This window comes from Lynx canadensis, chromosome D3 (assembly GCF_007474595.2).
Source record: "Lynx canadensis isolate LIC74 chromosome D3, mLynCan4.pri.v2, whole genome shotgun sequence".
NCBI classification, from domain to species: domain Eukaryota; kingdom Metazoa; phylum Chordata; class Mammalia; order Carnivora; family Felidae; genus Lynx; species Lynx canadensis.
In genome coordinates this window covers 72,444,356-72,460,837 of record NC_044314.2, presented here as the reverse complement: position 1 = coordinate 72,460,837, position 16,482 = coordinate 72,444,356, and the positions used below count along the sequence as shown (strand labels likewise).

Sequence of the window (16,482 nt, the reverse complement as noted above, 5' to 3'; positions counted from 1 at the left end):
AAAGATCTTATCAAGTCTTAAAGCATTACACCCCAAGTGGTCTCCCGTTTCTAGCATTGTAACACTTAAGGTTTATTTATGCCATTTCGTACTGAGTACATAGTTATGGCCTTATTTCCACTGTGCAGCTGTGATTTTAAGGGTTATCAGTTTGTCATTTAGGGCATCAACCTTTTCTGGCAACCTCACTTCAACTGTGAAATAAATTTTCACTTTAACCATCATGATAGCCCCAGAGAACTCCTACCACATACTCCCTTACTTGGCTTAATCTGGATTTTCTCAATGTTTCAGCGCATTCAGGAGTTGTGCTGTCAGTAGAAGAGGTAGAAGCAGGGCTCAAGGGCTTGAAGGTGGACCAGCAAGTGAAGAATTCAACTCCCTTCATGGCAGAACACTTAGAGGAGACCCTGAGTGCTGTAACCAGCAATCGACAACTCAAAAAAGATGGAGATATGACCGCGTTCAACAAACTAGTGAGCACCATGAAGGCAAGTGGGACTTTGCCTTCTCAGCCCAAAGTCAGCGTAAGTATTTGGCACAAACCCAAGCCTTTTCTCCTATTCCTTCTTTCTGTTCCACTTCCCCCTATAATAAATGGACTTTAAAAAAAATGGTATTCTAAGTTGGAAGTTCTTTAATAGGCATTTGGTCCTTGATGCTTTTGTGTGTTCTTTAATTATCACTGTGCTATTTGTTACTAGAAAAAGCAGCTTGTGGTTGATGGATCTTTTATAGGTGATAGTTTATAAAGATAGAAAAATTCAGATATAACTTTAAGTCATTGCCAAAAAAAGGTGTAAAAATATTTTTGGATTGTACTCTAAAGAAAGTTTCCTATTTATTCAGCTACTTAAGCCAAAATAATTCACCATATGTTTACAGTACATCTTTCTTTTTACGTTTTTTAATCACTCCTACACACCGGGAATTACCTGCTTTCTTGATCAGGCAATTGACAGTGCTATGAATAACTTGTAAAGTATCTAAGATGGATTTTTCAAGATTATTGCATTCTGTTAATTTACTAACTAGAAAAAGCTGTGACATGTAAAACCATCCTGGGGCATGAAGTTGGTTAGGTAGTGACTGCATGCCAGCAGATGCAGGTGTATAGTGCGTACTGGTCTTTGTCATAACACATTAGCGGTGGTTCTTAGCCATGGCCTGTGTCAGTATTGCTGTCCCTTGATGATACAACGTGATAAGGGAAGCAGGGCAAACATGAACAATAAAAACGTAAACATAGATTTGTTGCTAAGTTACAGCAAATTTATTAAATTGAGTTTTGCCTCTTGTTTTCTTTCTTTTTTTTTTTTTTAACGTTTATTTATCCTTGAAATAGAGACAGAGCATGAATGGGGGAGGGTCAGAGAGAGAGAGAGGGAGACACAGAATCTGAAACAGGCTCCAGGCTCTGAGCTGTCAGCACAGAGCCCGACATGGGGTTCGAACTCACGGACTGTGAGATCATGACCTGAGCTGGTCAGACACTTAACTGACTGAGCCACCCAGGTGCCCCAGCCTCTTGTTTTCTTCTAACATCATCATTTCTGGGAACTACAAGTTGGTCATGGTATCAGTAACTGTTTGATTCATCGTGCCTTGTACCAAGGGAAGGCGCAATTGATTGTGGGAATTTTTTTATCTGACCAGCAGTTGACAGATTCCAACAGAGATGCCATTGTTCCTGGCCTTAATGCCAGGACTGACTACCTCTGGAAGAAATCATCTTAAGTAGACTCATTCCTTTGTATCTGACCACACCATGCCAGTTATAGGGGAATGTTTTCTCTTAAACTGCTTCAGAGTTACGTCCATACAAAGAATTACTAGATCCAGATGCTTTCACATGAGCACCAGATTAAAAGATCGCAAACTATACTTTTCTCATTCATCTGTGTCTCGGTGATTGTGTGCTTGTAAGTCAAGTGCTTGAGTCAAGTCTTGTTAAGTGCCTTCTTTTAGTGTGAATGAGTAAAGAAGTGGGAACAGGAGGATTCAAAAGTTTACCTGATGCTTTTGAACATTTTGTTTCAGATGTGATGCTAGGGTTTGATATTGACACAGTTGACCCTGCCTTGTGAGGGTAACTGGTTTGATGTTGGGGTTTCAGTGGTCTGAAATAATATTTGGCCAAGGGAGTGAGCCTCAAACACCTGTGTAAAGGGATGGATGATATAATTCAAGTTGCTACACAAAAAGTAACACAAACTCAACCTAACCTAGAAAAGAAAGCAACAAGGAAACTAATGTTTAGCACACCAGGTATTATCCCAACGTATTGCTTGAGCTGCATGTTGTTGTTAACTCATGGTCTATTTTAAAATCAAGTCAATTACTATGGCTGTGTGTGTTATGTGTATACTATTATCCGCGTCCATCTGTCTAGGTTCAACCATATTGTTTCATCACCAAAAAAGGATATGTTGGTTCCATCTAACCTCCATTTCAAATTGAATTGTAGAGACTCTATCCTCCAAATACAGTAAGCCATGTAGTATAAAGTTGCCCTTTTTTGTTAGATGGAATTAAATGACTCTTGAGATCTCTTATTAAAATCCTCTGCAGTCCCAATTCCAAAACCAACAATAAAACACTTGGAGATCTTTGGGTTGTTTGTCATGCCTGAGGACATTGCTGTGGACCTTGGCAGCTTCATCTAGTAGAAAAGAAAACTGTGTACCAGAGAAAGCACTTCAGGCAGAGCTAAATGGACATAAGGATGTCCTGAAGTGCAGGAGGTAATGTCATTTGGATGACTGCTGCTGCATTAAAAGCACAAGAAGTGGAGGATCTGAATTTTGTCCTGTATATGAGACCCATTTTGTAACAGCTCATTAAAAATACTAAAGTTTAAATTTCCTGAAATGTGAAACTCTGAAATATAACAATCCTGGCCAACCTTTAATGTTGTTTACTAGGTTTTTAACTACCATCTGTAGTCTATAAATCCTGTTTCAAAGATAATGGGTAGCAAAGGTTGCCTTGAAAATTAAAATCTATAAATTATCAAAATTTCCTTCTTGTTGCTTCTTACTAGGTGCTCCTCTATTTCACCATTTCCTTTTTCTCTTCTTTGGGTCACAGTAGTAGAGACAGTGAAATGCACTAGGGTTACCACAGGGAGGAAAAGACCATCTGAGGGTCTCTGAGTGGACTTTGCATGTACACGTGCAGATTCTTTCCATTTCCAGATCTTTGGGACCTGTGTGTGATGAGCAAGTGGAACAGGTTGATCCAACTTAGATTTCTGTGCTTTTGACATCATTCTGCTTAAGTGCCAACTCCCTGGGGAGTTTTTAATGCTTTCTTGTGGTCCCCAATTAATCTGTAAGTTGTGTGTGTAAGAAGGTTAAAATAAGTTTTCCTTTGACTTTTTTAGCGAAACCTTGAAAGCCATTTGATGTCCCCTGCTGAGATTCCAGGCCAGCCTGTCCCTAAGAACATCCTGCAGGTACTTCACCATCTTATATCATGGCCTCGGAGTCCTGAACACTAGTCCTCTGAACTGGTTTTGTGTAGTGGTCCAACTTTGGGCCTTAGAGAATGATCCATGTGGTCTGACAGTTGAGGGTACAGTGTTGCTACCTGGCATAGTTCTGTGTCACTGTTAATCTCATTGTGGGGTGGGGAGGTGGCTGAAGATGACAAAGCTCTTGACTTCCAGTTTACAGGTTTGCAGTTTCTATAGAAATTTAAAGTATCTAACCTATATTTGTAGCACTAACTTAAAGCAAATGTTGCTAGCTGAACAATGAGAGAAATGTGTTGCATGTACATGTGCCAATTCCTTCAGTGGAGCATGAGAGAGATTCATCGTTGGCTTCCAAAAGTTAATCCATAATTCATAGCCTCTGACTAGGAGAAAGAAATAGGCTTGTTCACAAGGATTACTTTTTCTGCCTTTAGGAACTTCTGGGTCCACCAGTTCAGAGACCTGCTTCTTCCAATCTTCTCAGTGGCCTTATGGGGAGTTTGGAGCCTACAACATCTTTATTAGGCCAAAGAGCACCTTCTCCTCCCTTGTCACAGGTGTTTCAAACGCGAGCAGCCTCAGCAGACTACCTTCGTCCTAGAATACCATCACCAATTGGTAAATGCTGCTGTGCATTGGGGCGCCTGGGTGGTAAATGCTGCTGTGCACAGATGTCTGTCCATTCTCCCCTAAACCACCACAAAGGTTATACTTGTCCCCTAGAACTGGCAAAGTCTTTTTCATGGGTATCCTTGAAGAATTTAAAAAGAAATCTGAGAATTTATTATGCTTTTTTTTGGGGGGGGTATGGTGAGGCACAAAATTGGAAGATAGTTTATCTGGCTGCCCTTCTAGATAAATATGTTCATATTATAGTTTTCTCTCCTAAGATTGATCACAATTATATAAATTGGATCTAGCTCTTTAGTCTTGTTGCCTATTTTGGGAATTCAATCCAAAAAAGTTAATTTGGCTTACTAGGTTTTTCCTTAATAGAGTAGAAGTCAGGCTAGTGGCTCTCTACCAACCTAATGAAGTTGGTATGCAGTTAACTGTGAGCGCTGATACAGAATGTAAATAGAAGAAGCAGTTCTAGAAAGCGGTCTAACATAAGTGTTGAGCAAAATCTCATTGTTTTCTGTCACCCTGGACCACATTAGGCTGCTGGCCACTCTGGCCCCTGCCAGTCATACCTTGAGAGTAAGTTTTTGTAATCTTCCTTCCACAATTCGCAAGATAGAATGGAAAGAATGTAAACCTCAAAGCACTGGACTCTGGTTGTCAGCTGTTTCCATGATAAGGAGCCAAATCACTGAGTAAAAAGCACTTCTCTGAGAGTTCTCAGCTCTGAAGGGACAGAGCTGAAGCTTAGTGGGGAAGATGTGAATATAGCAGTTTGGATCATTAAGTGCTCTGATTAAGGTCCACATCACCCAGTGTGGACTACAGAAGAGGGACATCATCAGCCTGGAAGTCAACACTTCCCTGAAAGAGATGGTGTTCAGTAAGAAGCAGCATGCATTAGTGATAACGTCTCTCTAATGGATGTGTGCTCTCTTGACATTCATTGAATCTGCAACTTTCCCATCAGGTTTTACACCAGGACCACAGCAGCTACTCGGAGATCCATTCCAAGGCATGCGCAAACCCATGAGCCCAGTCACGGCCCAGGTCAGTCTGAGCTTTCTCTAACTCAATTTTTCGCTTGTTTTTCATCCTTCTTGTTGACTGTGGGATGGAAAATTAAATTGTTGCAATGCTTAGAAGTGAGTTTGAACTATAAACCAAGCTCAATGAAGGCCAGAAAATTGGTGAACAAAGTCACACTTTGTTAAAATCTTGTTCGGTGGGTGGCAGCACAGTTTAGTCAGGTTTGCAGTATCTAATTTCTCTCAGCTGCTGCATAAACATACCTTTCTAAGAGTGAAGAGAGACCTTTGTAGAAAGTGCATTGACTGTCCTCATTTTTCTCGGATCTTCCTCTGCCTCTTCTGCTCAGCAGATGAGCCAGCTAGAATTACAACAGGCAGCTTTGGAGGGGCTGGCCTTGCCACATGACCTTGCGGTGCAAGCAGCAAACTTCTACCAGCCTGGTTTTGGCAAACCACAGGTGGACAGAACCAGAGACGGATTCAGAAACAGGTAAGTTACTAATCCTGCCCTTGTGGGGATTTGCATATTAATTTTCATCAGATTAGCAAATTGGTTATCCATAGTAAAATTCTGTGATACACACTGCTACATTGTACAATATATGGTGAGAATTCTGTCTCCCAAGTGTTCAGTAGAGGAAGCGATATGATTGAATTCTGCAGGGACATAGGCTTTTTTCATTATATAGGATTTTTATATTCTTGATTTAAAGGATTCATTTTTACAAATGTAGCTAGCTAATATAGCTCCTTATTTATAATTGTTAGATGATGAAAATTTAGTAAAACTCCACCTAGGTTCTTCCCCTACAGATTCCTTGTTGAGTTACCAAACTGTCCTTTGATGCAGGTTTGTTGATCCATGGTTTGTTGGTCAGAGTTAAGGTTTGTTGATCAAAGCTATTAACAAATGATTAATGACTTCAGTCTCCTCCTGTTCCTTCCGATATTTGCAACAAGTAGTAAAACAAGCCATTACTTAGGGGAAAAGGGCTAGCAATATTGTTCTTTTTTGTTGTAAAATAAAACAGAAAACTGCATTAAACAAATGTACAGCTTATACAAGACAAAATCCTTGTTAGCTATCCAGAAGCTATGTGCCCTGTACCAGTAATACCCCTTTCCTCCCTCAGAAGTCATCCCATCCAGCCTTTAAAAGTAAATACTGGGGCACCTGGCTGGCTCAGTAGGAGGGGCATGTGACTCTTGATCTCAGGGTCATGAGTTCAAGCCCCACGTTGGGTGTACAGATTACTAAAAAAAATAAACTTTTAAAAATTGAAGAAAAATAAAAGGAAATGCCACCTTCATTTCTTCAATTTTATCACCAAAATGTTTATCCCTGAAACATTAAGTCCTGCCCATACAGTATACTCGGTAGTTAAGAGGTACTTGTGTTTTGGTATTTTTCTTAAAATTGTATCAGTGTCTCATTGTCTGGCTTCATCTGTTTTTATATGTTGACCCTTTCAGAAGACACTGAGACTTAGTAAGTACTGTGTATTCTTGCATAAATGCATCCTATATATAGTAGCCCTCACCCTAAAGGGAGATCTCAGGACTGGTCTATTGAACCCGTCACTGGATTTCTCTCTGTAATATAATGTAGTTTCTTAATAATTCATTGACTTGATTTAATTGACTTTCAAAGCACTTTTGATATCCATAATTTTATTTGCTCTTGGCAACAATCCTGAGGTAGATGGTGTAAATAACTGCATTTTACAGATACAGAAACTTAGGTTTTTAAAATGCAAGTTACTCAAAATGAAGACCCAAGTCAGTGTCAGTAGAGCCTTTATGTTGTTTGGATCAAATGTCAACCTCTAAGGCCCTCCCTGAACACCCTGTATACAGTTATGTCCCCTAACAGATATGCCTTTCTCCTTGTCTCTATTTTTTCTTATTGTGCTTATCACCTTCCAGGTTACTATTTATGTTTTGTCTATTTCTCTGCCTATAGTAACTTTTCTGCCCTACAAACAAAAGAATGTAATGAGGCCAGAGATTTTTTTTTGTCTGTTTTGTTTATTGCTGGATCGCCAGCACTTACCCGTTTCTAGCACAAAAATGTTTATCAGAAGGAATATATGATAGGTTGTGCAGAACCACCAGACTTGGGGTTTTCCTCATGATCACTCAGAGTACTACTGATCTGTTTCTTCTTTGTTGTCATGCTCAGATTCTCTGTGGCAGCAGTGGGGCTTATCTGGTACTGACTGGAAAGAAGCCATGGTTTAGCATTCTCATCTTTATGATTTAGGAATTTCCAGAATCACTAAGGCTTTGGCCCTCATGGCACAAGGTCTGACAGCTGAAATGCAGTGAAACTCTCATTAGCCAGTGAGCTCATATAATTCATTTTTCTCTCAGCCTGTTTACATCTTCATCATCTGTTTTCTCCAAGTTAAGGGAGAATGGATACAACGGGGAGAGAAGAGAAATCTGTTGTTTTAAACTTTATTTGGAAGACTTGGGATCAACTTTGTGTGTGGACCAAGAGTGATGGGGAATGCTGCATGTAACTGGGTCTTAAAATAGCTGAAGCTCTTGGCCCTCTATTTGAACCAGTGTCTTACGAAGCATCAATTCTGTGCCAGGCCCTGTGCTGATCAGTATTGCTCCCTACTCTCTGGAGCACAACCTGGACCACAGAACGAAGGCCCTCCTTAGCCTACCTCACTGGCATAGTCTACAAGTAAAGTATATGCCAGCCCTGGATAACTACATTCCCAAGACCGTATACCTGATCCTTCTACCTGAATCATTGTTCTCCATCTTCTAGCTTTCTCATTGGTCACACCCAATTCAATGCAGTTCCTTCCCATGGTCCCTTCAGTAGGAGTATTCTGTCACTCCTTCTATACCTCATTTTCCCATTACACCTTATTAGTATCTAATATGTACATACCTTAGTTTCCCCTAGGTTAGCGTCTCCCCAGTGGACAAAAGAGTTCCTGCAAGGCCCAGGACCATGTTTAATCTTTTGTCTTCCCTTAGAACTTAGCACGTGGTTTTGCATATATGAGGCACTTAATAAATGCTTGGGAAATTGAAATGGATGAGGGAAACAGGATATTAAAGTTCTAAGCTGGTCTTGAGTATTCTGTGGTTTTAGGATTTGGAGTTGGAGCAGCTTGGAGCTCATACTGATACTTGGTTTGTTCACAGGCAACAACGAGTGACCAAGTCACCAGCACCCGTGCACCGAGGGAATTCCTCTTCCCCTGCCCCTGCTGCCTCCATCACAAGCATGGTCAGTGACATTTGCTTTTGTGAACAACTTCAAGGCTTCTCCGTTCAATTGTACCTATGTTGTATCACTCTGTGCCCCAAAGTGTCCTTGAGTGCCTTCCATAGGAATAACTGACTCAGTCTTTTACACTTGCTTATTTATTAGGTCTTCCCCTTTCAGGATATAGTCTAACTCTTAAGATTCTAGTGAAGCCCCTACATTGGGGAAAGTTTGTTCCAGCAGATAGAGGAGTATGATCTATAACATATAAGGTAATGTGTGTTCAAACAAATGAACAGTTGGATTGGGGAGTAGGGGAGGATAGGGGCCAAAGATAGGTGAGATGGAGGGGTGAATGGGGTTGGATCATGAGGAATCCAATGAAACAGTGGAGACTTCACAAATTCAGATTCAGGTCTCAGTGATATGAATTAAGGCTAGGACAAAGGAGTTTGCTTCTTTATGATGATAAATCTAATTTTACCACTGACTCATTCATGTACCAGCATTTTTTTTTTTTTTTTAAGTTTTATCCCCCAAAGATCTTTATCACCTAGTTAAAGCTGATAGACAAAGGGAAAAACTATTACTCTGCTTCCGGACCCCAAATGGGTCTCTGCATTACTAGAAGGGGCTCTTGTGTTCATAATTCATGCCCTGTCTCCTACCATCAAGGATTTAGGGTTAATGAGAAAAGTCACATGCACAGTAAATCATCAAAGTAAAACAGGCAGTGAAGAGATGAGGAAAAAATGACCCCAAATGGTGAGTCCTAGGGCCTGAGGAGATTATTAAGATAATTGTGAATTTCCTGGTAGCCAAGTTAAGATGGGGTATAATTAAGACTATAGAGGAATTTAGGTTCTGAGGTTGTCTCTGAATTATCCTTTCCCAGTTGACAGGGCTCTTGCTCTAGAGTATACTTCTGGCCATGTTCTTCCCCTGTTCTCAGCCTAATCCCAGGCTGGGAAAATGGCTGAAGCAGAGGTTGCATAGGTAGGTCCCTATCAACACAGACACAGACAGGTAGGTTGAAGTTCTATGCTTTAACTACCTTTGTGCTAGAGCTAAGTCTAGGTTTTGGTGAAAGTGAGATGTGAGCAAGGGATGATGCACTTGGGACACCACCCATATGGCCCATCTATTTCTTTTCCTCTAGCGGGTAAACACCAGAACATTGGAGTTGGCCTCTGCACGTGTAGCCAGTAAGGGGACTCTTCAGTTTGACCAATTAACTCTGGCTTGATTAGGAAAGGCAGTTAGAGAATGTGCTAATACTGTTTTTCTCTGCAGCTTTCTCCTTCCTTCACCCCTACCTCAGTGATCCGTAAGATGTATGAGAGCAAAGAGAAAAGCAAGGAGGAGCCAGCATCTGGAAAAGCAGCAGCAGCTCTTGGTGACAGTAAAGAGGACACTCAGAAGGCCAGTGAAGGTACTGCAGAGCTGTTGAGGGTGTACTGCCTAAGAGTATGTGACAGAGCACGGGCTTGAGTGCTAATCAGCTGACCTGATTTTCTGCAAATCCCTGCACAAAACCCCTGCCTGCTTTGGAATACACAGTTCTGTGTTTGACAATGAGAAGTGTTCAACCAGCTTCACGGTTGCTTAACCACTTGAAATTCTGACCAATCTAATAGTGGTACAGGATGAAGATTGAGATTTCGTTTAGAATCCTTATTGAGGCTTCATAGTTGAATTATTAGTACATTCAGCAAATTAAATTAACATGGTACAACCAGTTTTACTTCTGAAAGATTCTCTCTGGTCTACAGAGACTAAGTATCCAACAAAATCTGTGCAATGGGTGAATAATAAGGTGTGGAAAGCCTTTTAGAAGTGTATAGAAAATGTGAGCAAGGCTTTTAGGAATTGCACAGTTGGGATTGTCAAGGACATGGTGAAGTGGTTCTAATAGGTTTACACAAGTCTAGAGTCTTGGTCTGAGAGCTTTTTGCCTGTGAGAAAGCTTCTGAAAAAAAAATCCTGTCAGTCCTACTAAAAGGCAATTCAGATTTCTTCACTAGTCTGTAATTTAAATTTCCATTGCAGTGGATTTGCATAATTTTACTTTCACTTGACTTTCCCCTTAGGCTAAAAAAGCATGTTAATCTAGGATAGTACTAGCTCCCACACAGATCCAGACCACAACCATATGGGCAGGCAAGCAAGGTGCCTGAGTTAGACCACCAGACCATAAGCCAGATTCACTTGCCCATAGCTATTCCTGGGTTGGGAAGATTAGAAGAAGAGTAAACTCTGTTCCAGCAATGTATTTGGAGACTAGAAAACTTGTGGTCTTGTTCCAGCTCTGTCCCTGACAAACTACCCCTGTGTCCTTGACTAGGCCTACCCATAAGGTACATGGTGTTTCCTATGAAACAATCCTCTGAATTTGTAAGATCAAATAAGATTGTAAACTTCCTAAGAAGTGAGATTTACTGGATCGTTGGGAAGACAGCATGTTTGGGAGAAGTTTGCCAGTACCAAAATATTCTCTGTCTGGGTCCTTACAGAGAACCTAGTGTCCTCCAACTCTGTGCCCAGTGCTGATCGAGACTCTTCTCCCACTACAAATCCCAAACTGTCAACATTGCAGCGGTCTTCATGTTCTACCCCACTATCTCAGACCAACCGTTACACCAAAGAGCAAGATTATCGACCTAAAGCAACTGGGAGAAAAACACCCACCTTGGCATCCCCAGTTCCAGGAACACCTTTTCTCCGCCCTGTCCACCAAGTTCCCCTTGTCCCCCACGTTCCAATCGTTCGGCCTGCTCACCAGCTTCACCCAGGGTTGGTCCAAAGGATGCTGGCCCAGGGAGTACATCCACAGCATCTTCCAAGTTTGCTCCAAGCTGGTAAGTTTCTGACCTGGCATGACAGCATTTGCCAGAATGGATGAAGTACTGTACTATGAGAGGTTTTTTTGTTTGTTTCTTATCTCTAGAAAGATGTTGCTAGATTTTTCCATCTAACTGGTGGGCAGTGGGTCCAATCCAGTCTATCCCTTAGTCCATTAAAATATTAGGAACCTAACTTAAGCACTGTTCATTGTTAAACTTGTAGATCAGCAAAGCTTGAAAATTTCCAGGTAGATTACTTCTCATCACTTTTTTTCCCCCTGTCCAACAGGTGTGCTTCCTCCTGGGATGGACCTGGCTCATTTACAGGGAATATCAGGCCCAATCCTGGGTCAACCCTTCTACCCTTTACCTGCAGCTAGTCACCCTCTCCTAAACCCTCGTCCTGGGACACCTCTGCATCTGGCAATGATGCAACAGCAGCTACAGCGCTCAGGTAGGTTCAGGAATGGGCCAGGGGAGCTGGGGATGGGCTGAACAGGCTTAAATCTTTTGGACCAGTTTCCAGTGGAGGGGATGAATTAACACAGTTCATTCTTTAAACTTATCCTAGCAAGATCGGGATAAGGGGATAATCAGAGAATACGAACCCACTTCTGTGGGATTTGGAACTCCTGTCCCTGTAAAGACAATGGGAGCTGATGATGCTCTGGCATTTTTGTCCTTTGCCTCTTGAAGAGAGGAGGCTGAGAATCCTGACAGAGGTTCAGCACAGGGACTGTACAGAGTAGATGCCTTCTCCCCATCTAATGTTAGTACTTTTATGATATGATTGCTTGTCATGGTAAGTAGTGGACGTGCCATTTAGGATGGCTTCTCAATGTGGATGACTTCTGAATAGCCCTGCTTTCCAAGGTATTTTGTAAAGGAGTTAAGCCCTATAATAAATCCTCTGGTAAAAAATTCTATTTGTAGTTTTATGAATAGGATTTGAGTAAGGCAAGTTCTGATACAGAACTACTTTCCCTACATGCTGAGTGATAACCCTTCTTTCTTATCCCCATAGTTTCTTCATCCCCCAGGCTCTGGTTCCCAGGCAGCAGGTGTCAGCGTTCAGACGAACCCTCAGAATGTGCCCACCCGATCAGGCCTGCCTCACATGCACTCTCAGCTGGAGCACCGCCCCAGCCAGAGGAGCAGCTCCCCAGTGGGCCTCGCCAAGTGGTTTGGCTCAGATGTGCTACAGCAGCCCCTACCCTCCATGCCTGCCAAAGTCATCAGTGTAGATGAATTGGAATACCGACAATGAACAGGGCAGGCAGGCTCACCTATGCCTGGACCTATGGTGGTACCCTGATCAGGATTCTGCTTCATCTTGGGTTGATTTACAGGCTTTTACTTTGGAGCATTCTGTGCAAAGCTGTTTAGGGAAGCCCAGGCACCTGGTGTGGTCTGCATTGACAGAAGGATCTTAACCAATTGAATGGAGCCTACATGGTCTGAATATAGGATGCACAGTGTTGTCAGTCCTGGAAATAGTCTTTTTTTTTGTAAGATATGTGAATGAAGTGTTGGTGTCTTCACCAAGAGGTGGCACCTAAGGGTTCTAAGGAAATAAATGTATAGACCCTATGTACAGACTTGTGTATAAACAACTTTTGTATATACATATAGGATAGCTTTTTTGAACTTATACAGCTGTATATAAAAGTAGCTGGTATTAGTTAAGCCTGTGTCAACAGTTTGGATTTTTTTCACTTGTACATTTGGGACTTTTTCTTTTGGTTGATTAAAGTTGCATATGCTAAGTGTGTGAATGAAGTGAATGGCGCTGTTGTGTTTCAATTCATTCTTCTCATTTACCACAGCTGACCTATGAGGTTCAGGAAGTTCCCTTAGGGAACCTGAAGTTTTAATTTTATGTTTATTTTTGAGAGAGTGTGAGCAGGGGAGGGACAGAGAGAAACACAGAATCTGAAGCAGGCTCCAGGCTCTGAGCTGTCAGCACAAAGCCCAACACAGGGCTCAAACTCACAGACCACGAGATCATGACCTGAGCTGAAGTCGGACCCTTAACTGACTGAGCCACCTAGGTGCCCCTTAATTTTCCTTTAAAACTCAGAATTGAGCTCGATCTCATTTAGGAGGAGGAAACACTGTCCACATTTTCTGGGCCTTGAAGACTCTAATGGGACAGCTTAGGCTGAATGGCCCTATAGAAAGACTTGTGGTTAACACCAGATTATAATGTATAATATCTTAGATTTAAAACCACCTAGTGAAAACAATTTATTGGGTAATCATGCATATGGTAGCTTTTCCCAAACAAATCCACATTTACTAGGGCAGAACTGAATAGTCTGTGGCATCCTGTTCTCCAAGCTCAAAGTCACCTATAAAGAAAAACAGGGCCTCCTAGTTCTCATTCAACCCATTCTTTTTCCATACGAAACTATCCTTAAGACTGATGCAGTCTCCTTGTGTTTTGTATCTCATCCTCAGCTCACAATTATTTTATTCACCTTAACTATATGCATAGCATTAGAGAACAGGATTCTACAAGAATACTATAGCTATGGTCTTGAGTCCCCTTTTCCTGACTGAAGGTTTTTCAGTCCTGGTGATCTGAGGTGGTAACTTATTTCTCAAGTTAATTTGCCCTAGTTCTCAGTACTTGTTCATTTAGGGCCATCAAACTACTTTGACTTCATGCTAGAGGGTCAAATAATGAGGCTGTTCTGGATTCACAGGTGAAGGGCTAGGTAGTTGGATTTTGACTTGCAAGGGTAAAAAACAGCCTGAGTCTTCAGTGTTAGGCGCATTGCCTATAAACCTGGAGCTGTCCACCCTATCACTTCCAGGAATATAAGAAAACAGGTTGCCTTAAACCTAGCTTTGTGGATTGAGCATGAAGTCTTCCTAGGAAGTATTTCATTAATCCTCCTGCTCCCCAAACCCCCATGGGATTTACATCAGTGGGATGCCATTAGCTTCAGAAACAGATCCTATGTTTAGAATTCTTACAAATGCCACAGGTGTAAGCTAGAAAGCAGTCTCAAGTAACAATGGGAGAACACAGATGCCTGAATCCAGTCCTACCTTTCCTGTGTTGTCCTCTTTGACTTCTTTTCCCCTTGGTGTTGAACCAAGAGTTGTAGAAGTAGGGTGGGAAGAATTCAGCTGGAGCTGCCAATAAGGGTTTCTCTTTAAATTTTTTTTTTCAACGTTTATTTTTGGGACAGAGAGAGAGCATGAACGGGGGAGGGGCAGAGAGAGAGGGAGACACAGAATCGGAAACAGGCTCCAGGCTCTGAGCCATCAGCCCAGAGCCTGATGCGGGGCTCGAACTCACGGACCGCGAGATCGTGACCTGGCTGAAGTCGGACGCTTAACCGACTGCGCCACCCAGGCGCCCCAAGGGTTTCTCTTCAGGCTAGAAGCTAGTAGGGATCAAATGAACATAGGCACCAAGCAACTGGCAGAGCCATTAGCCCACTGATTGGTAAGATACAGCCAGAAGGAAATAAGGGAATGCTGCTAACGCTAGCACATTACGAAGTAGACCTACAGATTTCAAAACTATTCTGGTGTTGGGGTGGGGGGAGTGGAAGCAAAACAGGAAGCTAATTCAGTCTTAAGGAGCTAAGACCTGATAAAAGGGTAGAGCAGGAGGAAGTGATGTCTAAGCTAACAGGAGAGAGGTCTTAAATGGACCAACTTTGGGAAGTCTAGCAGGCATGAGATTAGAAGCAATCAGGATTAGAAGGATGTGCAACACAGAGGTTATGAAGTCATGGGAATAAAACACAGCACAAGGAATACAGGCAATGATGCTGTATGGGGACAGCTACAACTGTGAGCATAGCATAACATGTAAAACTTTCTGGATCACTGTAGTATACCTGAAACTAATGTAACATTGTGTGTCAACTATACTTAAATTTAAAAAACAAAACGGTTAAGAGGCACCTGGTGGCTCAGCAGGTTGAGCGGCCTACTTCGGCTCAGGTCATGATCTCATAGTTTGTGAGTTCAAGCCCCACATTGGACTCACTGCTGTCAGTGCAGAGCCCACTTCGGATCCTCTATCCTCTCTGCCCCTCCCCGACTTGTGCTCTCACTCTCAAAATCTTTAAAAAAAAAAAAATTTTATTTTTTATTTTTTTTAATGTTTATTTTTTGAGAGAGAGCAACGCCAGCAGGGGAGGGGCAGAGAGAGAGGGAGACACAGAATCTGAAGCAGGCGCCAGGCCCTGAGCTGTCAGCACAGAGCCCGACGTGGAGCTCAAACCCACAAACCGTGAGATCATGACCTGAGCCGAAGTCTGATGCTTTAACCAACTGAGCCACCCAGGCGCCCCAAAAATAAAAATTTTAAAAAAGGTTAAGAGCTAAGGAATATGGAAGGCCTCCTCAATGCAAAACAGAAGAAGGCCACAAAGAACCTCATGGAAGACCTACTGTTAAGGAGAGTGGTCAGGTAGGAGGAAAGAACGGTGCCTCCAAAAGGAAGCGGTTGAGCAGCCAGTACTTGGGAAGTCAGTGCAAGCAATGAGAAGTGGGGGAAAAAATTGGCAAGTACAGCCAACCCTTTTTCAAAACATAGTTGAATACCTTATAAGCCAGACTCTAAGACTGAACCGAAGTCAGGTCCACTGACTTCTTTGTAAATGAAAGAGAAGAGCACAAACTCCAGGAATGAAGATAACTTACAGGTGTATACTCTGATTCTTCAATAATTCTATGTCCTTTACCAACAACAGATTCAAGGATAGGCGAGGTGCCTGGGTGGCTCAGTTGGTAGAGCGTCCAACTTTGGCTCAGGTCATGATCTCACGGTCTGTGGGTTCAAACCCTGTGTAATAGGCATGTGACCCAATTAAGGCCGTAAGACACAGGACAAATTGGGCAGTTTCTGGGAAATAGCTTCCCAAAAAAGATAAAAACCAGCCCTCTTTAGTATCCTCTGGATGCTGATGTAAAGCATCAATGTAAATCGTATTCTGTGATTGTGAGGGGAGCCAGCTGCTCAGCAAACCCAAACTACAGTGGACAGAGTAGATTGATAAAAAAAATCTGGATCCTCAATGGCATTACAGCTGCCATGAGCCCATCTGAGTGAGTTCCAGACAACTTATGTGAGACACCAAGTTTCCTTCCACTTCAGCTGGTTTAGTTAGTATTTGCTGTAAAATACAACTAAACGCATTCTAACATTAAAGGCACAGGACACTGAGTCTGCTTATCTGTGCTATAAAAAAGATCAGGAAAGGGGTGCCTGGCTGGCTCACTCATTAGAGTATGTGACTCTCGATC

General features: G+C 42.2%; 2 protein-coding genes across 5 annotated transcripts in view; one reads left to right on the top strand and one right to left on the bottom strand.

Moving 5' to 3' along the window:
- EIF4ENIF1 (eukaryotic translation initiation factor 4E nuclear import factor 1) overlaps window positions 1-12,992 on the top strand; it is a 44,567-nt gene extending 31,575 nt beyond the window's left edge. For 2 of the 4 annotated variants that reach the window (XM_030335649.1, XM_030335650.1), the window contains exons 10-19: window positions 295-527; window positions 3,386-3,457; window positions 3,913-4,096; window positions 5,070-5,149; window positions 5,478-5,620; window positions 8,302-8,386; window positions 9,659-9,797; window positions 10,879-11,223; window positions 11,498-11,662; window positions 12,234-12,992. In XM_030335649.1, coding sequence (XP_030191509.1) covers window positions 295-527; window positions 3,386-3,457; window positions 3,913-4,096; window positions 5,070-5,149; window positions 5,478-5,620; window positions 8,302-8,386; window positions 9,659-9,797; window positions 10,879-11,223; window positions 11,498-11,662; window positions 12,234-12,475 — 1,688 coding nt within the window. In that variant the 3' untranslated portion in view covers window positions 12,476-12,992. The remainder of the gene's footprint in view (window positions 1-294; window positions 528-3,385; window positions 3,458-3,912; window positions 4,097-5,069; window positions 5,150-5,477; window positions 5,621-8,301; window positions 8,387-9,658; window positions 9,798-10,878; window positions 11,224-11,497; window positions 11,663-12,233) is intronic. The other 2 variants (XM_030335651.1, XM_030335652.1) reach the window with 2 other exon arrangements.
- The window catches only part of DRG1 (developmentally regulated GTP binding protein 1), a 35,893-nt gene continuing 26,195 nt past the window's right edge, over window positions 6,785-16,482 (bottom strand). Inside the window, exon 10 of the transcript XR_003973094.1 lies at window positions 6,785-11,236. The gene's annotated coding sequence lies outside the window, so the exon portion shown is untranslated. The remainder of the gene's footprint in view (window positions 11,237-16,482) is intronic.